The sequence below is a fragment of the Orcinus orca genome, chromosome 6 (genome assembly GCF_937001465.1).
Source record: "Orcinus orca chromosome 6, mOrcOrc1.1, whole genome shotgun sequence".
Classification (NCBI taxonomy): Eukaryota; Metazoa; Chordata; class Mammalia; order Artiodactyla; family Delphinidae; genus Orcinus; species Orcinus orca.
The window spans coordinates 100,252,818-100,279,935 of NC_064564.1; the positions used below are offsets into that span (position 1 = coordinate 100,252,818).

The 27,118-nt window shown below is 41.2% G+C and overlaps 2 protein-coding genes and 1 long non-coding RNA gene across 10 annotated transcripts in view; 1 reads left to right on the top strand and 2 right to left on the bottom strand.

Annotated features, from left to right (window-relative positions):
- FKBP15 (FKBP prolyl isomerase family member 15) overlaps nucleotides 1-5,274 on the bottom strand; it is a 54,256-nt gene extending 48,982 nt beyond the window's left edge. For 2 of the 5 annotated variants that reach the window (XM_033427408.2, XM_033427406.2), the window contains exon 1: nucleotides 5,100-5,272. In XM_033427408.2, coding sequence (XP_033283299.1) covers nucleotides 5,100-5,152 — 53 coding nt within the window. In that variant the 5' untranslated portion in view covers nucleotides 5,153-5,272. Of the gene's footprint in view, nucleotides 1-5,099 lie in introns of all 5 variants that reach the window. The other 3 variants (XM_033427407.2, XM_004269324.4, XM_049710949.1) reach the window with 3 other exon arrangements.
- Nucleotides 5,275-5,446: 172 nt separating this feature from the next.
- SLC31A1 (solute carrier family 31 member 1) overlaps nucleotides 5,447-27,118 on the top strand; it is a 28,236-nt gene continuing 6,564 nt past the window's right edge. Inside the window, exons 1-3 of one of the 4 annotated variants that reach the window (XM_033427413.2) lie at nucleotides 5,448-5,590; nucleotides 9,595-9,683; nucleotides 26,580-26,743. In XM_033427413.2, the coding sequence (XP_033283304.1) occupies nucleotides 26,612-26,743 (132 nt within the window). In that variant the 5' untranslated portion in view covers nucleotides 5,448-5,590; nucleotides 9,595-9,683; nucleotides 26,580-26,611. Of the gene's footprint in view, nucleotides 5,591-9,594; nucleotides 9,684-13,622; nucleotides 13,719-26,579; nucleotides 26,744-27,118 lie in introns of those variants that run through there. The other 3 variants (XM_033427412.2, XM_004269323.4, XM_033427414.2) reach the window with 3 other exon arrangements.
- LOC117201088 (uncharacterized) lies at nucleotides 8,529-26,604 on the bottom strand. Its single transcript, XR_004483041.2, has 3 exons — nucleotides 19,339-26,604; nucleotides 15,547-15,657; nucleotides 8,529-9,641 (listed from the first exon to the last, which is right to left on the bottom strand). It is a non-coding gene; the product is annotated as an uncharacterized LOC117201088 (long non-coding RNA).

Consider the following 27,118-nt stretch of genomic DNA (forward strand, 5'->3'; position numbering starts at 1 on the left):
AAGTGCTGCAGGTAAACTAAGTTTCCACAGATGCCCTAAAGGCCAGCCAATTGATGATTGCAAAATCAATCCAAAAGCCAGGTCAACCTAATTATCTTTCAGATTAATTCTATTTTCTATTATTTTTTTAAAATGAACTCTACACAGACTTAGGGGCATAGGTTTTTTGTAAATTATTACACTTTCCACTTCTGAAGTGTTTTCAAATGTACACATCTCCCTAACTATGTTAGCAAGAATGAGCTTGCTAACTCTGGACTTTAGTCTCTAAGTTTATAATTCATAGGAAAAGTCATTCCAGCATTAATCACATTTAAAAAATAAATGTTGGACTTTCCTGGTGGCTCAGTGGTTGGGAGTCTGCCTGCCAATGCAGGGGACACGGGTTTGATCCCTGGTCCAGGAAGATCCCACATGCCGCGAAGCAACTGAGCCCGTGTGCCACAACTACTGAGTCTGCGCTCTAGAGGCCGCAAGCCACAACTACTGAAGCCCGCGTGCCGTAGAGCCTGCACCCTGCAACTACTGAGCCCATGCGCCACAACTACCGAAGACCTCACACTCTAGGGCCTGCGTGACGCAACTACTGAGCCTGCAACTACTGAAGCACACACGCCTAAAGCCTGTGTTCTGTAACAAGAGAAGGCACCATAATGAGAAGCCCGTGCACTGCAACAAAGACTAGTCCCCGCTCGCTGCAATTAGAGAAAGGCTGTGCGCAGCAACGATGACCCAACATAGCCAAAAAATAAAAAAGATTTGTTTAATTTAAAAAATGTTAGCCTGTGCATTTAGTTATCAAAGTCTTATCTAACTTTAATTTTATACTCCTTTTCTTTTCTCATTAAAAACAGTAATACAGGACTTCCCTGGTGGTGCAGTGGTTAAGAATCCGTCTGCCAATGCAGTGGACACGGGTTCGAGCCCTGGTCCGGGAAGATCCCACATGCTGCACAGCAACTAAGCCCGTGCACCACAACTACTGAACCTGTGCTCTAGAGCCCGTGAGCCACAACTATGGATCCCGCATGCCACAACTACTGAAACCCGTGAGCCTAGAGCCCATGCTCTGCAACAAGAGAAGCCACCACAATGAGAAGCCCGCGCACCGCAACAAAGAGTAGCCCCTGCTCACCACAAATAGAGAAAGCCCACGCGCAGCAAAGAAGACCCACGCAGCCAAAAATAAAAAACAAAACAACAAAACAGTAATACATGCATTTATGATTTATCAATGTATTTTAATAAACGGGGACTCTTTCGGTTGTTCAAGTACTTCTTTTCCAAACTGTGGTATCAAACATTTACTTCTATAATAATAATAAGGCATACAGGCAGTCTGGTGGAAATCTGCTTGCCTGATTTCAAATCTAGGTTCTTTTACTTTTTAGCGGTTTGACCTTGAGCAACTTTCCTCTCTCTGCCTTAATTTCCCCTTTGCAAAATGAGTATAATATTAGTAAAAACTGCCTCAGAGAGTAGTAGAAAGAAATTAATACAATACTGTATGTATAGTACTTAGTACAGTACCTTGCACGGAGTAAGTACACAATATGTTTTATACACGTGTCCACATCCTATTACCTTAAAATGTCGATTCAACTCAGATACCCCTAGAAGGAAAAAACCATGCTTGACCAGTGCACAAACTGACCTGCAACTATAAGCTGATATTAGCATAAATACAAACTACAGGATTGGGAAAAGTCTCAAAGATCACCTAGAGCAACCCCATTATTTAATAGACTGGGGAATGGAGAGTCAAGGATGGTAAGTGACTTGTCCATAAAGTCACACTCCTAACTGGGGACAGAATCAACATCAGAATCTAGGCTTTTCAGTATCTTTTAGATACTGAAAATGCTTTCTGATGATCAGTTCCAGATTTCTTTTTTCTACCTCTACACTGGTGATTTATCATCATTATGCTAATCAGATTTGCCTACATATAACTTTTTTTTTTTTTTTTTTTGCAGCGCTGCGTGGCATGTGGGATCTTGGTTCCCCAACCAGGGATCGAACCCACGCCCCCTGCATTGGAAGCATGGAGTTTTAACCACTGGACCACCAGGGAAGTCCCTGCCTAGATATAACTTTTATATAATCTACAACACCGGTATATACATTACTGGCCCCTTAAGAATGCTTTTTGATTATCATTATTGGATTGTTTTATTCTACTACTAAACTGGAAGTTTCTTAGGGGCAGGAACTGTTCCTTATTCCTATCTATATTAGCTGAAGCCACGTACCATACACTTAGTAGGCATTCACATATTTCTTCATTTCAAAGTCTCAACGGAAAGAAAGGGCTAAGACCAAAAAAAAAAAAAAAAACCCACAAACCTTCTGATTACCACTTTACTATTGCTAGGTTAACCATGGACCAAGAGGCCTGGAAATTTGGAACACAGATTATCAATCGTCTAGACAGCCATCCTAGGCACTAATACTCTCACTTCTGTTAGGCTTGACTATCTTAAGTGGAATCACGTAAGTCACACATTTAAGTCAAGACACTTAAAAAATAATAATCAAGTAATATTTACAGTAAATTACAGTTGTACAAGAGGAACTGAAAAGCAGCCGCAGTACTCACTGTCATATGTTTTACTTCCTTAGAGAAAACTGACAAAGGAATAGCTGAATCAGGGAATGTTGGTGAAACTTTCTGTATTCTCAAACTTGATTTAGTTTTTCTGGTTATTACGGGGAACAAAAATAAGTCACCTGTATAACTTCGTTTACTAAGCCTTTTATCATTCAATTACCTGTTGTCTGTGTTTAGGAGTACAGTCTCCTGCCTAGAACTAGTTTCTCAGGTCCTTAAGGAGCCTGCACAGGAAATCAGCATAGCTGAGCCACCAAGAACTTATCTCAGGCCAGGAACGTGGAGAAGAGCACATGACTGACATTATCTACCCAGGAATTTTCAGTCAGCAGTGTACTGCTTGTTGCATCAAAGCTGGAAGCCCTAAACTCTACTCAATATTCTTTAATAACCTATATGGAAAAAGAATCTGAAAAAGAATGGATATTTATATGTATAACTGAAATACTATATGTATAGCTGAAATACACAACATTGTAAATCAACTATACTCCAGTATAAAATAAAAATTAAATTAAAAATAAAGTTGGGAGCTGTAACATTCATTTACAGACTTCCCTCAAAGACTTTCACTTAGTGAAGAATGTGAATTTAAAGTATATATTGTGGGCTTCCCTGATGGCGCAGTGGTTAAGAATCTGCCTCCCAACGCAAGGGACACAGGTTCGAGCCCTGATCCAGGAAGATCTTACATGCCACGGAGCAACTAAGCCTGTGTGCCACAACTACTGAGCCTGTGCTCTAGAGCCCACAAGCCACAACTACTGAGCAAGGCCGCGCTCCGCAACAAGAGGAGCCCCGCTCGCGCAACTACAGAAAGCCCGCGCACAGCAATGAAGACCCAACACAGCCAAAAATAAGTAAATAAATAAATTTATTAAAAATAAATAAAGTATATCTTGTAAACTTTCAAAAGGCACAGCCATTTACAAAACAAGTTTGTCTGAAAAAACATTAATTCAAATGGCTGACTACATAGTCAACAGCAACAGGCTGGATGTGTGGAAACAGTGAATGTTTTGGGTGGAGTAGGGAAAAAAGGAACCAAAGCACTGCTTAACTCTAAAATAATTGAGCAACTGAAAGAACTCAAGGGGAACTAAGTGGATGTAGGACATCCAAAGCGAGGGTAGGGGTGGAACAGGGCAGTGAGAGTGAAAAGAGGACTCAGGATGGCTAATGTAGAGCTGATCACAGTGTAAGTCAAAAGATCCTATTTAAGACCAAAAGAGAGCCAGTGTCATTTTAGGTCAATCATGTACTGGACTCTCCATCAGGACCAGGAGCAACCTGAGACCAGAGAGAACAGCTTAATCATTTTTGTAACCTCTAAATATTTTGTAGAATGAGGAGTATATATTGGTGTATTCATCTTCGGTACATTTTTTTTTTTTGCGGTACGCGGGCTTCTCACTGCTGTGGCCTCTCCCGTTGCAGAGCACAGGCTCCGGACGCGCAGGCTCAGCGGCCATGGCTCACGGGCCCAGCCGCTCCGCGGCACGTGGGATCTTCCCGGACCAGGGCACGAACCCGTGTCCCCTGCATCGGCCGGCGGACTCTCAACCACTGCGCCACCAGGGAAGCCCTTCGGTACATTCTTAAATTGGTTAAACAGATGTTCAAAGAAAGACTCTGCAAGGATCAGAACTTGGCAGCTCACAAGTTTGAAGGGAGTCAAGCTGTCTACTGACACAACATTGATTAGTGGAAGAGAGAAAACCCTGCCTCTTGAAGACCTGTACCCCAGGCTAGTTTATATAGTGACTGGGGACAGGGGACAGCAACTGCAGTTTCTTACATTGGCTTTAGGCTTTACAGTGCAATTTCACAGTCATTATTCACTCAGTAGGCACCTCCTGAGCACCCACTATGTGCCAGGAACGGTGAACCGTGCCGAGCGCAGAACAGTATGAACAACGTAAACAGTTCTCGTCCTGTCAGGGCTCAAAATCTAGTAGGTTCTGTGTACAAAGATAAAGGTAAGCACACCTAGTTGTGGGAATAAGTAAGAGAAAGCAATTTATTCTCCCTGGGGCCGTGGGAGAAAAGAAAGCACCAAAAAGTGACATCCGAGCTAGGCCTTGAAGGATGCTGAAGCTGACCCACCAGCGCCAATTCTGAAGTGTCACCGCCTTGTCCACGGAAAAGAGAAAGTCTCCTATAGGCACCAGCTGACTCATAAAAACTCTGAGACAGGTATTTTCATCAATAATCACCCCCATTTCACAGAAGGAGAAACTGTGACCCAGAAAGCAAAAGTCGAACCCCAGGGTCCTACTGCGCGTCAGGGGAGATGCCAGGTCCAGAATCCAGGTGGACAGACGCAGCACAACTTCGAGCTCTGCCTGGATTCTGAGACCTGTGGAGCACCGGAATGTGGCAAGGGTCTGGACCCGGAAGTTGGGAAGAGGTCTAAGAAAGCGGTCCCTCCAACCGTATGGCCAGGCTCTCTCAGCCACGCCCTCTGCTCCACGCATGTGTCACTCACCCGCCGCTAGGCGAGAGGAAGTCGGTGTCTTCTTCGTCGCCCGCACCGAACATCGCGCAGCCTTTCGCCCCGCTTCAGGGAAGAAGTCGGAGGGTTTCCAGAGCCTTTCACCGCCGACGTCGTAAAACGCCGCCGCGCCGTGCTGTTTTCCGGCAGGACGAACTCTCGCACTGTGACTCGGCCAGGAGGAGTCTAGGTTCTGGAGAAGGTGGAGCAAAGGCAAATGAGAGGACCTGGAGGGGGAGGCACGCCGCGTGACGAAAGGCTTCTCCGGCCCTTAGAGGCGGTGAGACGCACAGGCGCTCCGAAACCCTGCGCGGCGATTGGCCAGAGAGGCAGGGGGCGGGGTAGGGGCGGGAATCGGCGCTTCGGTGGCGGTCTTGGACACGTCGAGAGGGTCACAAGTGGAGGGGGCTCCTGAAGAGTCCTGGGAGTGTGACAGAATAAGGTTCTGAGAGGGAGGCGCCGGTGGCTGGACTCGATCTGGGAAGGTAAGGCCTCTCCCGCCCCTCTCGCAACCCTGGCACGAGCACAGTTCTTTCCCCTCCGAGACGAGGACCTCCACGCCATTCTTCTCAGCTCGGCGAAAGGAAAAAGGGCCCGGAACTGGAGGTCTGGAGACCCGAGCTTTCGGCCCGGCCCCCGTAGTGACATAACCGGAGTAACCTTGGGGCAAGGTATTCCGTGCCTCAGTTTCCCCGTCTGTAAAACCAGCCTGATCCCTCTGCCGCTTGTCCCCTGTGGCCGCCCTCGCTATTTATTCAACGGGCTGTTTGTCCAGTGCTTCCGTGTGCTGACTGGTCAAGAAGCTTTAAGACCTCAGAGGTCATCGAATTCAATCCCAGTCTCCTCATAATCCCAGACTTTACAGGTAGGGAAAGAGAGGAACTAAGCACTTGGATGACTAGTCCGAGGTCACACAGAGTAAAGGGCAGACTGGGGCTGGATCCCTAGTCTCTTGATTCGGGAATTAGCGGGCTGCCGGGTCAACAAGAACCTTACCAGTCCTTAAGTACTGTATTCTCTCACAGAGTGGTTATTGCTCCACTGTGGCATACATCTGGAGAGAAGTCCCCTCCCTAGAGTCCACCTATGCAGGTGATGAGCAGGAGAGCTGGAATGTTCTGGGGGTGGGTGATGGAAAAGAGGAAACTTCAGAAGCTGAAAACCCCCAGGACCAACCTTGGCCTGGGTTTTGCTTAGTCTTCTTGCCACAGACCTAAGACAACATCAGTTGCTGTCGACTTCTCTGCCTCTGGTTTCCACCCTTCCTGAATCTTATATAAGAATTTCTTTGGTTAACGTAGGGTCATTCTTGGAACAATCTCGGGGTAGGCCTGGCTTAGCGGAAGTGTGGATAAGCAGATCGTGTCCCACTGTAGCTTCTGTTTCCATAGATCTCAGGAGAGCTTTCACTCTGGGCTTCTCCTCACAATCAGATTAGTACAACAGGTGTCCCTTACCTGAATGTTTTAATCTGTTAGCATGAAATCAAAGTGGTTGGTAGCTCCTTCCCAGAGATTTTATACCTCTTGGCACTTGCCTTGTTCTGCTTCTTATTATAGTTTGTGTGCTTCTACTAAATTGTAAGCTCCTCAAGGATGATAACAGTTTTATTCATCTTGGTGTCTCCTGTGTCACAGAGCACTACGCCTTCTTGCCCGTAATGGGTCCTCATTAATTCTTTGTTAGACCAAGTAGTGGAATTCATCCTTGTTTCCTTATTCCTTAATTTATTCTCTTAGGATATTTTTTTCCGTGTGACCCAGAGAGCCCAGCAATGGCTCTTGCCTTTTATAGGTAGCTTCCAGAAAGATAAAAATGCTGTACTAGCTGTGAACTGTCTGGGTTGCTTAGTCTCTTGTGTCAATTGAAGATGATTTTCCTATTGTTTAAAGCTCTAGGGGAGGGGAAAGAGAAATAGGATAGCTAAAAATATTATATGTAGGTCTAATTTTTGTTAGTAAAGTATTCCTCTGTTAAACTGAAGGATAGGGCTGTTGTCTGCTTCCTGTGTTTATTTTACAGATTAAGATGGTTAAAGCAGTGAAGGCTGACAATGTTAAAGCAATGATGCAACTGGAATCCAAGCACTGGAACTGGAACCCTTTGTGGTAGCTCTCTGTTAAATGTGAGCTTGGCTACTCTCAGGAAAAAAAAAAAAAAGAATAAGCTGCATAAGTAACAGCTCTTTCTTACCCCTCTCCCCAGTACTGGTCATTGTCATTCCAGCACCACAACATCTGAATAGTGCTTTTTAAAAATGCTGAAGGGGGGAAAAGAATGCTACATGGGATCATTGAGCCCTTATTTTGCATTCTTGAGTTGGGAGTGTTTTTATCCAGGGTGTTTAAGTCACCTTTCTAGATAGGCTGGAATCCTAAAATCTGGATCAGCCTTTTTGGTGATGGAAACACCACAAATATGGGTGCCCAGATTGCCACTGTGGGACACAGCTGCTGGTTCTGATTGGCAGTATGAGGAAGGGGAAGATAGTGGTGAGGCTTCCTCCGTCTTCCAGGCTTTGAACTGCAGGATTGAGTGTACCTAAAAAGCCACTGTCTTCCTGAAGTAGAATATTGGACTAGGAATCAGGAAATCTGAATGCCTGTCCCAGCCCTTCTAACTCACTCAGAGCTTGGGCCAGGCTCCCTAGACACTCCCAGATATCTATCAAATAGTACTGCTGGGAGGTAAATAGGCAGAACCCTGTCTCAAGTTTGAATAAAGCATTTTTGTTTTTTTGTTTTGCTTAAGTAAACAGCTTTTAGATGTGTTTATAAATGTATTGACCTCCTGAAGAGTAACCAGAAAGCATCAATTTTAACAGTTCCTTTAGAATTATCAGCAATTTTGCTACAATTTAGATGACAATTTTTATATACAGGTACACCTATATTAATCTGTTCTGGTGGATGCATTTTAAAATTAATAGTTTAAAATTATAACCAAGTTAGATCTTAGGTGTGGTGTTAGGGATATGAATTGAATGTAGGTTTGGGGGGGTATAGTGTTCTTTCTGTTCAGTCACTGAAACAGAAGAATGTCAGAACACAATTCAAGAAACATCACCTGAAACCTGCTATGTATACACGCTGTGCTGGGTGTTGCCTGGGATGAGAAAATGAGTAAGTCATTGTTCCTGTCCTCAAAGTGCTTATACTTGAATAATGGCGATAATTGAAGTATGCAAATAGCCATAATAGAAGATATAGCAAAGTAAGTCTCATAAGTAGAAATGAATGATTGTAGGATAGCAAAGGAAGAAGAGATCAAATCTCCATAGTTTGGAGGAAGGTGTGGGTTAGAAAATGGGCTTTGAAGGTGAGTGGGATTCCAAGTGGAAGTAAGGAAGTAAGGCTTTCCAGGTTGAAGGGAAAAGTTAACTGAAAAAAAGTAAGTCAAAGCAGGGAATCATACAGATATTAGTTACCTGTAGATCTTAAACATTTTATTTTAACTTAAAACTTAAAACATCTTTTTGCCATTCTTTTGACATAAGCCTTTTCTTGGAGTGTGGGTCTCAGGGATCTCCAAACTACAGTGTGAGGGCTAAATCTTGTCCTAGCCTGCTGCCTGTTTCTGTAAATAAAGTTTTATTGGAACACAGCCTTGCTCACTTGTTCATGTATTATCTGTGGCTACTTTCACATACAAGGTCGAGTGGAGCATAGTTATGTGTATCTTTATCTAGTCTTTCCTAAGCTTTCAACTTGTATAGCATTGTAGTTAAAGCTCTGGAGCCAAATTGTTTTGCCAATTTTGAGTTGTATAGACCTTGGGCATGTTGTTCAGTCTCCTCCTTTGTGAAATAGGGACAATAATAGTATCTAGTTCCCAAGGTTCTTATGAAGATTATATGAGTTAATTCACATAAAACACTTAGAACAGTGCCTGGCAGGTAGTAAGTACTCAGTTAATATTAGCTGCTGCTGTTGTTTTCCTCTTCTCATTTATACTTCATTGCTTTATGTAATACTTTATTAAGTTATATATTTAGAATAATAAACACAATTGGCATAAATTGTTTTGTGAATAAACACAACTGATACCCTCAATAAGCACATAATTTCACTGAGAGGGAGAGCAGAAGTGTTGCTCCCATGATACTGGAGAATAGCCTAGCTAATGTGTGATCAGTTAAACTGGTTAAGAGAGTTCTGTGCAATAGTTTGCTAATAGTTTACTGTTATCTTAAACAGTATACATAGGGAAATAGTGGATTAAAGTTGAAAAGGAGACCAGGGCCATATTTGTCAAATACCTTGAAGGCCAAGCTAACAAGTTTGTACTTAGCCCAGTAGGAAATAGAATTTTTTATTTTAAGTGACCTCAGTCCAGTTTTCCTTTTGATTATAATCTCAATTTTGAATTGAGAAAAATAAATGTTCTAGACTGAATGTGAATAAAATTAAATGACTTCTCTAAAGGTAACAATTTATACCATACTCTTAAGAGTCTCTGATTCTTAAGTCCGTTCCTCTCCTTGTTCCAGTTTGCCTCTGCTGTTGATTCTTCTTTTTGCCTTCCTCACCAGACATGCTGCAAAAGAGAAAAAAGATGACATAGTTATCACTGAAAAAAGTAAGTGTTTACAGAGACAGAATGACTTCAACTAGTGGAAGATGTCAGATAAGTCAATAACCAGGCAGCACCCAGATAACTCTGCCATTTAAAGTTGGCAAGCCAGGCATGGTTGGGGAAAAGGGAGGGAAGAGAGAGGGCATGTTGCTGATTGATGCCTGCACTCCCACATGCAGCTTTTAGCATAAAAAAGCTATTAAAAAAATCAAAAGTTTTCTATAGTTTGTGACTAAGTATGAGAAGTCAGCAAGGGTCTGATACTTAATCCATTAAAGTGAGCAGTTTATGCCAAAAGAAATCTTAGAGTAGGCACTGGGAAGGAAATGCTTTTGAAGTTCCATTGCTTTGAGTAATATCATTTCATGATTTAGGTAACATCCCCAAGCAGTGGGGGGGGGCCATCCTTAGGAATACAAAGCCCTGCAGAGAAGGAAAGGGTTGAGAAGGGTCCACCCTACCTCTTTTCCTTTGCACAAAGGCCTTAGGCTTTTGTATACAACCTGCTTTTGTAGGCTGAGGACATTGTGCAATACAGCATAATGACATAGAAACCTGCATTACAAAAGTAAATAAGAGAAATGATTTGGGGGGAACACATAAAGAGCAAAACTTTAGCAACCAGTAAAACGTTAGCGGGACCTTTTTTTAGCCAGTTTGAGTCTTTCCCTAAATAGGTAGTAGAGTTATTATAGAACTATACAGAGTGTTTGTATAATTTTGAAGCAATTTAGAGCATCTAGAATGTATCCGTTCAGTTTATGAAATGAAAGAAGAAGAATGCTGCTAACTGTACCCGCAAGCACCCATTCCTGTCTCCTACCTTTCCTAATGGCTTTTTATCAGTTCCCACACAACCCTGTGCATAACCTATATCTTAGTTCATCTCATACTGTATTTTAATTATTTGTATGTATCCCTTCTCCATCAGACTGCGCTTCTTGAGGATAGGGTTTCATCATAGTACCTTCACTCAGTAGGTACACAATAAATTTGAATGAATGAACGAACAAATGAATGAATGAAGAGACCTAGTTCCTCGGGTCACACAGATAATAAACCCCTAGAGCCAGATGTAGAACCCAGGTCTCCTGATTCCTAGCCCAGTACTTTTCTACCATGCCATGCAGCCTCTATCTGAGGTTTTGAACAACTTTTCTCTCAGAGGGAGGGAGGAGTAAAAAAGGAAAAGGTAAAATGTTTTCTAGTTTCTGCCTCACACCAAATTAATTCCCAGCATTCTCCACAGGCAAACCAACAACACTGTGATATAGACGATTGAAATCCCGTATAATATAACTAAATGGAAGGTTTAGCAAGGGGGACCTTTGTCTGCCTTTGATTATAACAAAGAGGCATTTAAAACAATGCTTTGCCAACCTATACATATCTAACTAGCTAGTGTTCTTTAAATCAGGCTATAAGAGTCTGTGTGTTTTAAGTGACATGAAAGTGAGTCCTATGTGTGACTTGGACATCTAATTTCAGAGATTAATTTTGTCCTCTAATGAGAAAGCAAGCTACCATTAATAATATCTCATATTTACTGTACCTTAGAATTAGGAAGTATTTTGACATATTTTATTTGATCCTCACAACCTGTGAGATTGGCAGGGTGGATATTTTTATATCCATTTTGTAATAAATGAACTAGTACATGTTGAGTTCAGGTGATTTGCTTAATGTCACATAGCTAATGTATGGCAAACTTATGTCTATAGTTCAGAGTCTCTGATGCCTAGTCCAGGGCTGTCTCTACTCTTATCACGCTTTTTATAAAACACTCGGATCTTTACATAAATCATACTTAAGCATTCATGGTTAGCATGGTGGAAATGTGTCAAGACTACAAAAGGATCCAGTAAGAGGGGTATGAAAGGGTGCATCTCGGGATTGCTTTATTCCAGGATGTGGCTTAGCCAACAACGAAAGGTATCAGAGAAGTAGAGTATAGTAACTGGGAGATCCACTCCCCATTGGACTTAGGCCCTTCTATCATTGCATAACTAAAAGACCTTTTCAGTTTGTTTGTTTGACATATCAAATTTGAGTTGTCCTATTCGGACCAGGCAAATAAAAGCTTTTCCAAAGGCCTTTGTGGAGAATGTAGTTGTACACTTGATCTTCTTTGTACAGAAAGGTGAGAGTGGCCAAGAGAAACAGGAGCTTCTATATTATTTGCCACTAAAACAGGATACATAAAGCTCAGAAACCCCTCCTACTTAGCTGCTTCCCAACAAACTATCTGGAGAAATGGGAGGGTTGGGGGAAGTAGCTAGCCTAGTGTTACAGAAGCAACGTACAAGAAGAAGATGTTACAGGTTCAGTTGACTAAAGAGTATATTAGCATCATTATTCAATGACCTAGGCCTCAGTTTCCCCATCTGTAAAATAAAGGAGTTGGACTTGATAATTTAATTTTTTAGTAGGAAATATATTCACATGGTTCACAATTCAAAAGGTACACAGGATGTATAATGAAAAATGTTGCGTCAAATCCAACCTACATCTGACCAGTTGCCTTCCTAGGGATCACAGTGTTACTACCTTCTTATTCCCCCATGCCCAGAGGTAGTATAGGTGTTTACAAATAATATGTATATACTTTTTTCCCTTTCAAAACTTTTTACAAAGGAGAGCATATAGTGCCCCTTCTTTTTTCATCTCATAAGGTACCTTGGAGGTCATTATCAGTATACAAAGAGCTTCCTCATTCTTGTTTATGGCTGCAAAGTAGTCCACGGCACATCTTATAATGTATGTATTTTCATTGCAAGATGGCGCTTTGAGCATATCTCGTTTCCTTCTCAAAATCCTAATGAAATGACTTTAAAAATATAAAAATAAGAAAAAGTATGATATTGTGATTTATAATGAATATATTTTTGGTCTTCATCCCATTTCTGGCTCAGAGCTAACACCCTTGGAATTTCCTAAGTGACTAGAGCTATAAAGATGTCTTTCGTTGATAAGGTAACTTCTCTGAGGATGGGGGCTAGTTGCCTGTGAAGCCAACCAAAGTGACTAGAGGGTTGGAACTTTCAGCCCCTGACTTCCTGGGAGAAGGGAGGGGCTGAAGATTGAGTTTAATCAACAGTGGCCAAATTGAATCAATCATGCCCATGTAATGAAGCCTCCATAAAAACCCAAAAGGACAGGGTTCCTAGAGCTTTGGGTTTGGGGAACGAGAATGCTTCCAAGTGCCACCATGCTGGCCCCAACCTACAAGGACAGAAGCTCCTTTGTTCAGGACTTCACTATATATATCTCTTCATCTGGCTGTTGATTTATCTCCTTTAATATACTTTGTAATAAATCAGTAATCTAGTGGGTAAATGGATTTCCTTAGTTCTGTGAGCCACTCTAGCAAATTTGTAGAACTCAAGGAGAGGGGATTGTGGGAGCCTCTGATTTATAGCCAGCTGATCACAAGCACAGGCTTGCAATTGGCATCTGAAGTGAAGAGCAGCCTTGTAGGACTGGGTCCTAAATCTGTGTAATCTGATGCTATCTCTGAGAAGATAGTGTCAGAATTGAGTTGAATTGTAGGACACCCAGCTGGTGTTGGAGAATTGTTTGGCAGTGGGGAAACCACCCGTAAAAAAAGTATCCTTGGGGCTTCCCTGGTGGCGCAGTGGTTGGGAGTCCGCCTGCCTATGCAGGGGATGCGGGTTTGTGCCCCGGTCCGGGAGGATCCCACATGCCGCGGAGCGGCTGGGCCCGTGAGCCATGGCCGCTGAGCCTGCACATCCGGAGCCTGTGCTCCGCAACAGGAGAGGCCACAATGGTGAGAGGCCTGCGTACCGCAAAAAAAAAAAAAAAGTATCCTTTATCATTAGAAAACAGAGAGAAAGAAGCCTGAAACTTCGAGACATTTCAAAGAATATAAATGCAGATTGGAATCAAATTGAAACAAATTACTGACCACCTGATTCTTTATAGGTGAAGAACATCCTTCCCTGTGAAGTGAAGTGGATAGAGTTCACTAGCATACTCTGAAAACTCCTAAAATGAGAACAGCAAAGGTTAGAAAGAAAGGTTAGCTATGGAGCAATGGGCGAAGGACAAATCAAAGGATTTGGGGAATTATACCTATGCCAAGTTTAGAAAGAACAGTAGATTAAGAAGTAACGGTAATGACTATGTATCGAGGGCTTACTGTGTTTAGGCACTGTGCTAAGTTGGTGTTTAAATGCACACTGTCACGAGGTAGGTGCTACTGTCATCCCTATATTAGAGGAAACTAACTTACCCTCTTAACCACTATGCTGTTGCCTCAGTGAATTCGTAACAATCCTGTGAGGGAGGCTACTTTTTTTTTTTTTTTTTTTTTTGCGGTACGCGGGCCTCTCACTGCTGTGCCCTCTCCCGTTGCGGAGCACAGGCTCCGGATGCGCAGGTTCAGCAGCCATGGCTCACGGGCCCAGCCGCTCCGCGGCATGTGGGATCGTCCCGGACCGGGGCACGAACCCATGTCCCCTGCATCGGCAGGCGGACTCTCAACCACAGCGCCACCAGGGAAGCCCGAGAGAGGCTACTTTTATTACCTGATTTTAGAGCTGAGGCCCAGAGATATTAAGTAATTTGCCCAAGGGCCCACAACCAGAAAGTGCAGTTTTACTAGTTAGAGAATAACTTCCTTGCATACTTGGAAAGCCGCCATAAAAAAGAAAGAGAAAATATCTCTTCTGCCCACAGTTTCCTCCTCATGTTTTTTTTTTTTGTTTGTTTTTAGTGACCTATTCAGGATCTCTAACTGAACTCTCATTCTCAGAAATGCAGGAGTTGATGGTTAGGGACAGGCCCTGGAGTGCTCAGCTGGGAACAAATCTTAACTTCATTAATCATGTTGGGAACTATATACAGCATTTTCTTCACACAGAAGGTTTTTTGTTGTCTTATTAGTCAGCAATAAAGTCTGTTTTTCTGATAGTTCAATTCCTGTATTTCACAACTAATCTAGAAAAGTAGAACTGTAGAAGATATATAACTTCCCCTTCATCTGGAACTCAGATTTTATTCACACAGTGGGTGAAAGAAACCTCTCTCAAATCCCAAAGATGAGCCATTTGGTATTAAATTTAGTGTTAGCCCAGAAAGTTCTTTGATTAGTAGGTGGTGGTGTGTGTAAATTCTAAGTGAGACTGGGCAATCTTTGTGCCCTTTTGGAATATCAGAATAAACAAATGTCTTATTTTAGTTCCTGGTTGAATCTTGACTTTCTTTCTTTTCTTTTTTTTTTTTTTTAATCTCCCTCTTCTTAAACATACAGTTGTTAGAGCCTGTATACTATATCTATGTTGTACATCTCTGTAATTCAGAACTTTGGTTCTCAAATTTTAGAGCGCATAAGAATTGCCTATATATCTGGATATATACCTAGAGCTACAGAGGCAGAGCAGCCAAGAATACTGCAGGTCATAGTTTTAACACAAATTGTAGGCCATAGCATGGTGTAAAGTGTTGCAAGACACAACTACTCTGGAGGTAGATAACAACTAGATTTAGCTCCTCCTGGACAACTTAATGGGGTTTATAGACTTGACAGTGCCCTTGGATAACTTGATCTTTGTTTACCCCAAATGTAGGGAATATTCACTTGTGCCTCCCAAAAGAAATAGGTCTACATTTCTTTCTAAGTTCCCTAAAAACTATAACTGTTTCCTTATCTCAATTTTTCAGAATTGCCCCCATAAAGTAAAATAGCTACCTTTGTGTTAAGAGACAGGGACGCAAGTAGTTGGGTAGAAGTACAATGATACAAGTAATAGGTCACCGGACTTGAGGTCAGAATCTGGATTCTAATTGCAGACTGCCTCGAGACTGACTGACACGTGACCTTGGCTAGTCAGTTAACCTCATGTACCTCAGTTTTCCAGCTGTAAAATAAGTAGCCATTCTTGTTTAATCCAGGCCTGTCCTTCATGTGGAGTTAGGTCTAGAAACACACTACATTGTGGTAGCTCAGCAGAAAAACCTGAGAACATGCCAGAAGAGAAAATGAAGTTACTATTGGGCCCAGACTTAAAATCATTCAATCAACAAATATTTATTGAATACAAACGTAAAAGGTGTATTAGATTGCACATAGCCTAACGTAGGCCTTAGAATGCATTCCATAAACAAGATGTGAGTAGTTTTCTTCAGCCTTGTTTTTGAGCACTCATAGAACATAATAATAACAGTAACTCACAGAGTAATAATAATGCTTTTATGTATGTTATATGGTCTTTTTTTCTCTCTCAGTATTTCTTGCCATTCATTATCTTATTTGAATCATACAATAACCCTAAAGGAGAACAAGACAGATGTTATCTCATTCCCCTGAGTTTCGGATGAGAGGCTAAAACTCAGAGATCAATAGTGGCTCTCAAAGAAGTAGGGTGATTCTGCCCCCCAGGGGATATTTGGCAAAGTCTGGAGACATTTTGGATTGTCACACATGGGACAGTGCTACTGTCATTCAGTGAGTAAAGGCTAGGGATACTTACTGTTAAACATCCTACAGTGCACAGGACAGCTCATACAGCAAAGAGTTATTCAGCCCCAAATGTCAATAAGGCTAAAATTGAGAAACTGACATTGGTGTTTTATCCAAAAGAATACAAAGTGACAGAGTTGGATGAACCAGAATCCAGATCTTGGACTCAGTCTAGTATATTCTCCACCGCCCTTAGCATTAAAAACTGCAGTCACATAAATTCTGGACTTATTGCCAATGTTTCGTGGAGGTGTAAGTGAAAAGTGGGGTTTGTCATATATCACTGTTAAAGGTTTCCATGTATAGTACAGATTGTATAATCCAATAAAAATCTACTAAACACTTGCTGTGTATCTTACAGTCTGCTGTCCATGTCCCACAGGGAGCTTAGTCTACCTTCGTCATATTTTTTAACTTATTGAGCAACTACCAAATTTGAGTAATTTACCCAAATGGTATTGAAATCTGGATATGGCCCCTTTAGCAGCCTCTATGCATAGTACCTACTGCCAACCTAAAGACTCATGGGACTTTTATAGGAAATGTCACCAAGATACTCAGAGAGAAATTAGCAGAGCCAGGATTTGGATCTTATCTGACTCCAAACTCATGCTCTTAACAATATTCAGTAAGCTTAACTCTCTCCTACAAAAGGTGATGTGTGACTTTAGAAGCTTTTACAACCCAGGACAGTCCTTGTAGAATATCCTTCAGTTTTGCCCCTCAAACCATTAAATAACCCAGAAATTAGAAGGTTCTTCTAATCCTTCTAAAGTTTTAACAGATGTCTTTCTGGATTCTGGCAAATTAAAGGATTATGGCCCGTGGCTCTGTAGGGGATTTTTTTTTTTTTCCATCTGTGAATGCCTCACAGAAAACTTGAGCAGGAAATATTATTAGGGAAGAACAAATAAAAGCCAGTTATTCTACACATCAAAGTATTCTGTTAAAATATAAATCTGGCCACATCACTCCCCTGCTTATTACGCCTAAATATCTTCCACTTGCCCTTGGAATAAAATTTAGTCTCCTTTAAATGACCTATAAGGCCTTCTTCAGTATACCCCTTCTGCCTCTTTCTTCAACTTCATTGGCCTCTCTTCTCACTCAGTGTGTTCTATTCATACTGACCTTGAATGGCTTTGATTCTTTTCTTGCCTCAAGGGTGCTATTCTCTGCTCTTCTACCCAACTCCAGTAATTTATCAGTCTGTTTAAATGTTGCCTCCTTAGAGAGGGCTTCTCTCTTCTCTCTCCACCTAACCGCCTCCATCTAAATTAGTTCTTTTACTGTTATTCTCCTATCACAGTACCATGTTTACTTCCTTCATATTACTTATCAAATTTATAATTATATATACGTATACATATTTATTTTTTTCCATATTTAATGAGGATTCCTCCTCTAGAGTAGGTTCCGCAAAGGCAAGAATCTTGTCTTTTGCAGCTGGCTCCTTGTAAGTAGGTATGAAACCTACATGGGTTTTGTAAGAATTAAATACATTTTGAGTGAGTGAATATTTGTCCAGTGTTCTTCCAGGTGCAGTAAGGAGGTATAAATTAGTTACTTGCCCTCTAAGAACTTGCTGTGTATATGTGGTATTTTTTATCTCGTACTTTAAGAACTGTAAGTCAAATTTTCCATAAGAGAAGATTGCTAGAAAAATTCAGAAAAGAGAGAGAGATTTCTTCTGTCAAGAATTCAAGGAAAACCTCATAGGAGAGGTGGCATTTTAACTCAGCCTTAAAGAATGAACTAGATTGTAAACTCAAAAGAGCAGGGGCTGTATTTTACCTTTATCCTACTTCTGACACATTTTAAGTGCACTGTAAATGTTGAATAAATAATGATAGGATTTGCTCATATTCAGAAAATCGGGGGGGGGGCGGGACTACAGAGAATGACACGGCCAAAAAGGCATACAAGTGTCAAAGTACTAAATTTATTCAGGAAAATTGAGTAAATCAATTTCGGTGGAATATTTGAATGTGAAGAGGATGAGATTGGGATAAGGCTGGAAAGTAAATCTGTAACAGAGACATAAATGCCACGCAGTGAACATAAAATAAGTGTATCAATATGAGAAGTTGGAGGTGAGGATACTTATGTGCCTCTTTGCAGAGAGATTAGTTTCTAGGAGTACAACCTAAAATGCAAATTACAGCTTGAGAAATACATGCAAATGGTATCTGGACACTAGTGTAGGTGGGAGTACTGGTTCTATTATCAACACCATCACCAAAAAATAGCAAAATGCAGGCTCCTATGAACCATCTCCTGTACTTGGCTTGGCTGGAAAGAGAGTGTTTGTTTCCTTATATTTCTGGAAGGGAAACATCCCCAGGGATGTGTTTGTGTTTTTTACGGTTTTTTTCCCTGTAACTGATTTCTAATCTCATAGCGTTGTGGTCAGAAAAGATGCTTGATATGATTTCAATTTTCTTAAATTTACTGAGGCTTGATTTGTGACCCAAGATGTGATCTATCCTGGAGAATGTTCCATGCGCACTTGAGAAGGAAGTGTAATCTGCTGTTTTTGGATGGAATGTCCTATAAATATTAATTAAATCTATCTGGTCTATAGTGTCATTTAAAGCTTGTGTTTCCTTATTAATTTTCTGTTTGGATGATCTGTCCATTGGTGTAAGTGAGGTGTTAAAGTCCCCCACTATTATTGTGTTATTGTTGATTTCCTCTTTTATAGCTGTTAACAGTTGCCTTATGTATTGAGGTGCTCCTATGCTGGGTGCATTTATAATTGTTATATCTTCTTCTTGGATTGATCCCTTGATCATTATGTAGTGTCCCTCCTTGTCTCTTGTAACATTCTTTATTTTAAAGTCTATTTTATCTGATATGAGTATTGCTGCTCCAGCTTTCTTTTGATTTCCCCTGGGTCCCAATGCGCACACTACTTTGTGTGTGCCCTCCAAGAGTGGAGTCTCTGTTTCCCCTAGTCCTGTCGAAGCCCTGCGGTCAAATCCCGCTAGCCTTCAAAGTCTGATTCTCTAGGAATTCCTCCTCCCGTTGCCGGACCCCCAGATTGGGAAGCCTAACCTGGGGCTCAGAACCTTCACTCCAGTGGGTGGACTTCTGTGGTATAAGTGTTCTCCAGTTTGTGAGTCACCCACCCAGCAGTTATGAGATTTGATTTTATTGTGATTGCGCCCCTCCTACCATCTCATTGTGGCTTCTCTTTTGTCTTTGGATGTGAGGTATCTTTTTTGGTGAGTTCCAGTGTCTTCCAGTCGATGATTGTTCAGCAGTTAGTTGTGATTCCAGTGCTCTCACAAGAGGGAGTGACGTCTTTCTACTCCGCCATCTTGAACCAATCCTCCTGTTTCTTATATTGTAGTAGCTTGGTCCATTCATGTTTGCCTGGAAGGCATAGATGATTTAGAGATTGGAAAGTGGGTATTTAAAAAATTGAGTTTGTCCTTAGCATGCTTTCTCTTAAAAATGATAGCCCTCCATTATTATACATATAATTCTCCATGTAATCAGTTCCTCCAAGACAAACAGGCTTCTCATCTCCTTTGCTCAGCCTGAGCAGCTTAATAAGGTGGAGTGGACATAGGGAAAGATAAAATTTACGGTAGAAGGGGGTGACCTTGAACCAGTATCCGGAAGCAAAGCCTTTCTTCGTCTTATTCTGATTAGAATCGAATCACAGGTTTGCTTTCTGTCTTTTCTGTGGATAGTTAGAAAGAGATTCTCAGGGCAGCTCCTGAGTTATCGTCTTTTTTTACTAAAATAGGTATTCTTAGCCAAGAACTTCTATGTAAAAGAGCTACTCTCACTAATTTATAGCTGCTCTTTTATTCTTCTAAAAACTTGTCAGTCCATGGAGCATTTCTTACTTGCCTAGATCATTGGCCATTCATAAATGAAGGCCCTTTAAGTTTTAAGTGTAAGTGTTTGAAGTCGTTTTCCCCTTTGTGTCTCTGGAAGTTGGTTACTTTTGATGCATCCCATTAGTCTGATGTATGAGTAATACAGCCACATAGACTCTGCTTATTATTTGAATATGTAGACTGTGCATAGGTTGGTTTCTTTCCACAAAAAGTGCTTTCAAGGAATCCTGCAACTGGTTTATTATCTTTGCTATTGTTACTGCTCTTGCCTGATAAACAGTCATTTGTTCTTATGTTCCCTTAAGGTCATTATTACTGAGACCTTTTCAAGGGCAAGCATGGTAGCCAGGCTTAGATGACAAGATGGCTTTGGCCTAAAATGGCTTCTCTTATATCAAAAAGCTATATCTGGCTCTTTTCTCTGGGGACTCCCTACACTATCTGCTTACAGTAGAGCTCACTTTGGTATATGGTGAAGAAAGAGAAAATAATATTGAAATCTGCAAGTAATCACTAAATTAATTCTCTGCCAGGTCTATCAACATCTTTCTCATCTCAACCCAACCACTGACACAAAGAAAAGCAAGTGAGAATTTGTTGTTGTTGTAGATGATCCCTTGGAATTATTTTTATTATCAACAAAGGCACAAAGTTAGAAGAGAAAATGGTAGCCTTAGTTTTATTGAAGGAGTTTTAAAAGGATAAAATCTAAGTTTTCTTTCTTTCTTTTTTACTTTTTTTGATGGTAGTGGTAGTGATGGTGGTGGGGTTTTGGCAGTTATTCTCCAGAGTTCTGTCTTTATAAACCTGCAATTGTAGCAAGTGCCCTATCAACTCCTATCACCTGCCACATTTAGTCTGGGGAGAACTCTGTGTGTGTGATTTTTAAGGTCTTTTCCATTTCCTCTTTTCTTATTGGCCTGACTTATCTTCTCACTACCTCTACTGCCTCATTTTACTGAACTGTTTTTAGTACACTGATACGGCAGAACTTTGGGAGTCAAAAGTTTTTGCCAGTTCTGGCTAGAACCTGTGTAAACCTATGATTTACTCAGCCTGATACTTTTTGGAAATGAAACTGGTGTAAGTATCCTTATGATTACTGCACCTCAAGAGGGACACAAGCCAAGGAAAGGCAGCTAAAATATCCAAAGCATGGTGTGGTTATATTCGAACAATTATGACCACTTTTCTGCCAGTCAATTTGGAGTAAGAATATGAGGCCAGGGCCTAGAGGATGAGTGGAACAACATCATAGCCATCAACGGGAAGGGTCTTCCCCATATATATTCATCAAATTGTATTTCCCTTCCCTGGGAACTACTACATTTTTTTCTAAACAACTCCAGTGTATTGGCCTGGAATGCCAAGTTATGGAGAGGCACCTAAGCCCTATTTGTTATTGCATTATATCAAAGTCTCCCCTTTATTCCTGCATCTCCTTTACCACCTCCCTCCCCCAAAGAACAACATAAGTGCAGAATTCATAAAGCCATAGGAGAATTTCAAAGTTCACCTATAGAGGCACTTGAAACAAAGCCAGAGCCATATCTCAGAATATCTGCTGGCCCCATACAGGTCATAAAAAGGCAGGATTAGTCCAGTGAAACTTGATCACATGAACATAGCCCATAAGCATGAGTCCCTGTTTATGGTAGTATATTATCTTTGACCTTGAATTTCCCCTATCTGTGCTTGCCAAAAGCTTGTGTCATCAATCATAAATAATGACTACAGAAAGCAGAAGAGTGACTAGATAGATTTCCCTTTGTTTAATGTTTTTACAAATCAAAAAAGGAACATGACCCTAATCATTTTTTTTAAATATTTATTTGGTTCGGCCAGGTCCTAGTTGCGTCAGGCAGGCTCCTTAGTTGCAGCACATGGGCTCCTTAGTTGTGGCTCGCCTGCTCCTTAGCTGTGGCATGCGAACTCTTAGTTGTGGCATGCATGTGGGATCCAGTTCCCTGACCAGGGATCGAACCCGAGCCCCGTGCATCGGGAGCACAGAGTCTTATCCACTGTGTCACCAGGGAAGTCCCGACCCTAATCATTTTAAGAATAAAAACTTTCTGGGCTTCCCTGGTGGCGCAGTGGTTGGGAGTCCGCCTGCTGATGCAGGGGACACGGGTTTGTGCCCCGGTCTGGAAGGATCCCACATGCCGCAGAGCGGCTGGGCCCGTGAGCCATGGCCGCTGAGCCTATTGCTCCGCAACGGGAGAGGCCACAACAGTGAGAGGCCCGCATACCACAAAAAAAAAAAAAAAAAAAAAAAGAATAAAAACTTTCTTCCATATCATTGAAGTCAGGAAAGACTGGAGGCATTCTCCAAAAGAATTATCTGAGACTCCAGATTACATCTGTCTGAGCTGGAGGAGAGGGCCCATGTGGCAGATGTATGACCACTTCTGTGTAGTCTTTCTGTGGGGTCTAATCTCCATAGTCCCTATGGATTATTGTTTCTTATTCATCATTGTGCAATACCAGGAAAATAAAAGAGAATTTGAAGTTTAGACTAAACCTGTTAGAAGTAAGGTCAGTGCTAAGACTCAGAATGGGTATCAGAATTTAGCCTTCTTGCTAATTCCCTAACTTCTGTCTATAAATTGATATTCATTTTTCTAGAGATGCTAGATTTTGCAAAGAATCTGGCCCTCTAGTTAAGCTTTACAATGCGTGTGTTGGGGGGGAGTGTTGGCAGGAACAGAGGAAACTTCTTTTTCATGATCCTCAGAAGTAGACTGAGAAGGAATTAGACCCTTGAATACAAGGAAGTTTTGAAACCTATTTTTATAAATACTGCACCATACTTACTAAATGGAGGAAAGGGGAAGGCAGAAAGAAGTGCAAGCTATATGGCATTCAATGTAGAATGTGCCATTTCATTTTCCATATCTAATAGTATTCAGGGCAATACAAACAAGTTGGCATATAGCCAACTTCAAGTACCCAGCTGAAGTTAAATGTTCCCTAAAAACTGAATAGTGTAAAGCCTTCCTGAGAAATAAAACTTCTCACCTATTTCGTATGAACAAATTTCCATAGAAACTCATACTTGATTTTTTTCTATAGCCAATTCCTAGACCATTTCTCTTCTGTTTCCTTAAAAATCAAAGAAGTTTTCTATGCTAGAAGAAGGAGCTATTATGAACTATCCACATGTGTCGATAGTCACTTTGTGGTCTCAGGAGACAGGACAGGCAGAAAGGGGCTTGCAAGTGGTCTTGGCTGGCATACTCTGCAGGAGAGAAGCTAACAGAAAACTGACATTTGCCTAGGATTCTGTTATAAGAAATCCATTGTTGGGAATTCTCTGGCAGTCCATTGGTTAGGACTCCTTGCTTCCACTGTAGGGGACCCAGGTTCAATCTCTGGTCAAGGAATAAGATCCCGCAAGCCGCATGGCGCGGCCAAAAAAAAAAAAAAATTAAGATAAAGGCTTTTTGTTTTGTTTTGTTTTTGCCGCAGGGCATGCAGGATCTTAGTTTCCTGACCAGGGATCGAACCAGTGCCCCCTGCAGTGGAAGCACGGAATCTTAACCAGTGGACCGCCAAGGAAGTCCCCTGATAAAGGTTTTTTTTTTTAAGAAAAAAAAAAGAAGAAAGAAATCCATTGTCCATCGGCAATGAAAGGAAACAGATTCTATTCCTGCTCTATTTCCTAGTATATTTCAATGTGAAATGTATCCTACAAGATGACATTTCAAAATAGGTGCATACTTTGAAAGGCATTCTTGAGATTCGGGCATATGAATTACTGGGTCACTGATATGTCTGAAGAGATTTGATTATGGATCTTCACTGAGCAGGTGTCTCTGATTGGTAATGAGGTGCCTGAACAATTAGGAACCTTGGGTCTTCAAAAAAACCTGTTGATGGGAAGACTATAAAAGTTTATCAGGGAAATCAAGGGTACAAATCTTTAGTTTCTGGTGCTGTGTTCTTGCCTTTTTAATTGGCCTTTTGCGTTTCATCTTATGCCCCAAAATGAAAATTATGACTGTTCAGTTTCCCCTTCTAGCTTTTAGCCTTGAAGCTCCATGAGGAAAGAGTCTATGTCTGGTTCATCTCTGTATGTCCCTCAGTCTCTTACACCAAAAGGCACTCCACCAATATTCACTGAATAAAAGGTCAGGATTCATGTTGATAACATGAAATGAAATTATCCTTTATGGTTTTCTTATGATATAATCATTTTCTAGACCCTTATTAGAAGAGAACAAAATTTGTGACTTCTACTCTTTATGAGGATGTGCTATCAATTTTCTTGGCAGGCAAAAGTATTTTCATTCTTATTTCACTTTATTTGCTTGGTTCAACATCATAATTTATGATCACTCAGATACCAGTGATCTCTCCATCCTACTATGTTTCTTTATCTGAAAACTGCTGTCCTCTTACCATTTGTTCCATCATTGAAATTTTGTGTGTGCTCTCGCTTGTTGATTATTTGTGTGTGTGTGTGTGTGTGTGTGTGTGTGTGTTTTGCTGTTCGCTATAAAACCTTTGTGGACAAAGATCTTATTGTGTCTCTCTTTGTACCTCCAATCTAGTCCCTTTATGGCAATGGTATTAATAATACCAGCTTGTCCAGCTCCCCAATTATGAAGTAATAAAGTGTCTGGCATGAATGTTATTTAAATTCAGAGTTGAATTTTGATTATCGGTAACTGATGCTTTGCCTTTTCCTTTGCTGGAAATAAGAACCTATTTTTTTAAATTAATTAATTTATTTATACGTTGGCTGCGTTGGGTCTTTGTTGCTGCACCCGGGCTTTCTTTTTAGTTGCAGGGAGTGCGGGCTTCTCATTGCGGTGGCTTCTCTCATTGCTAAGCGCCGGCTGTAGGCACGCGGGCTTCACAACTAGGCACGCCACAACTTCAGTAGTTGTGGCACTCGGGCTCAGTAGTTGTGGCTCGTGGGCTCTAGAGTGCAGGCTCAGTAACTGTGGCGCATGGGCTTAGTTGCTCTGCAGCATGTGGGATCTTCCCGGACCAGGGCTCGAACCCATGTCCCCTGCATTGGCAGGCAGATTCTTTAACCACTGCACCACCAGGGAAGTCCCAATAAGAACCTATTTTTTAAGCTTGCTGCCATAGTATCATAGGATAGGAGTTGAAGAGGGGAAAATAGATGGCTGAATATTTGTGCTTTTGATTAGACATCCAAGACTCCCTGAATCTGTATAAATTTCCTATCTGAAGTATGCTTCTTTTCAACCTCTTAGTGATACTACCATATTACCCTGTTTCTTTCCATCACAGCACTAATCGCTTCATGAAAGTGTTCTGTTTATTGTTTCTCCATCCTGTACCTTGTTTGTCTTATTCACTGTTGAATTACTAGCACTTAGCTCAGAGTTTGGTGCGTGTAAGAACTTGATAATTAATAATAAGAGGCACACTTAGGCTCATGAACATGAATATCTACTTGGAATTTCTAAAGCACTCTTTCCTCCACAAACTGGAGTTGAGGGACACTTAAGAGAATCCACCAACACCTCCCTCTCCACCTTCCTCAACTTCCCACTCCCCACCCCAGCTATAGGAGTTTTTGCTCCTTGGATTATGTCTCAGATGGACTTTTGCAGTAAAATAGTGAAGTGATAGTAAAGACACAAGAATGAATGTGCAGGTTGTCTAGACTTAATTTAATAGCGAATATCCAATTTATACCTTGTTTTCAGTGTTCTCAGCTCTAATGCCCTGCTGGGATTGATACTGTATCTAAATTCAGGGCACACTGCTTGCCTAGGGCAGCAATAGACCTTTTCTTCTAATTTAAATTAGCTGAAGGCTGGTTGTCCTATATGTGAAAATGTATTCTTAATATCCTGATTGAACACAGGCCATCCAATTAGGTGAATTATCTTGAAATACTTGCTTTTTATCTACTGACATTTATGATTAGAAAAGCAGTTAAATTTCATTAATGCCATGAATTTGTCCACTATTACAAATTGTTTCCTGCAACCCGAAGAAGCTACTTTTCTTCTCTTTATCTCATGTTTAAATTTGAACATACATTGAACATATCTAGTAAAGGAGCGATTCTGCAGAATGAGTTAGGTTTCTGATAATGTATAACTGATTCACTTTGCTGTACAGCAGAAACTAACACAACATTGTAAAGCAACTATACTCCAATAAAAATTAGTTTAAAAAAAAAGAGTTAGGTTTCTGAAACCCTACGTGCAAATCCCTTTTGCCACAGTCTCCAGAGGTGATCCCTATTAGTACAGTTACTTCTCTTTCCATCTGTATATTATAAAAAATAATTATGAGTAAAGAGGCTAGGAGAGTATGTATTCACTGGCTGAAATCCCACATAGACAATTTATCAAGAATCAAGATTTGGGGACTTCCCTGGTGGTCCAGTGGTTAGGACTCCGTGCTTGCACTGCAGGGGGCACAGGTTCGATCCCTGGTCGGGCAACTAAGATCCTGCATGCCGTGTGGCTTGGCCAAAAAAAAAAAAGGACAAGATAAAACATCATGAAGATTTTGTTTTCAAATCAAGATTTTGTATTTTTAATTATTATATGTAATTCTTTTTCTTAAAAGAATCTTCTGCTGACTCAACTTTTCCCGGAAAAATGGGCCATTTCCACCACGTGGGGATGAGCATGGGGATGAGCAGTGGGGACGACAACAGTACCATGGCACCTTCTCACCATCACCCGACCTCTTCAGCCTCCCACTCCCACGGTCACATGATGATGATGATGGTAAGTGCCACAGGAGAGGCAGCCCAGGCCCTTTCCCACCCACATGGGGAATAGAAATAATCGAACTTTAGGACTGGAAGATGATTATCTTTAAAGATCAATTTACCAATGAGAAAAAACTAAGGTCGACCTAGAGAAGTCAAGTGATTTGACCAAGATTATATGGCAGGTTAGTTTCAGAGCCACACCAGAACCAAGATTTCTATGGTTCTTTCTTCAGTATTCCTTTCTGTCAAAAATGACCTTTTTCTGGATTAAGTTCTGGTCTTTTACACTTTGTGTAGAAAAGAGAAAAAGACAAAAGTTGACGGTGGGGACAAAGGAGAATACATGTGGAGAAGTGCCTGTGGTTAATACTGTACTATAATGAGGGAG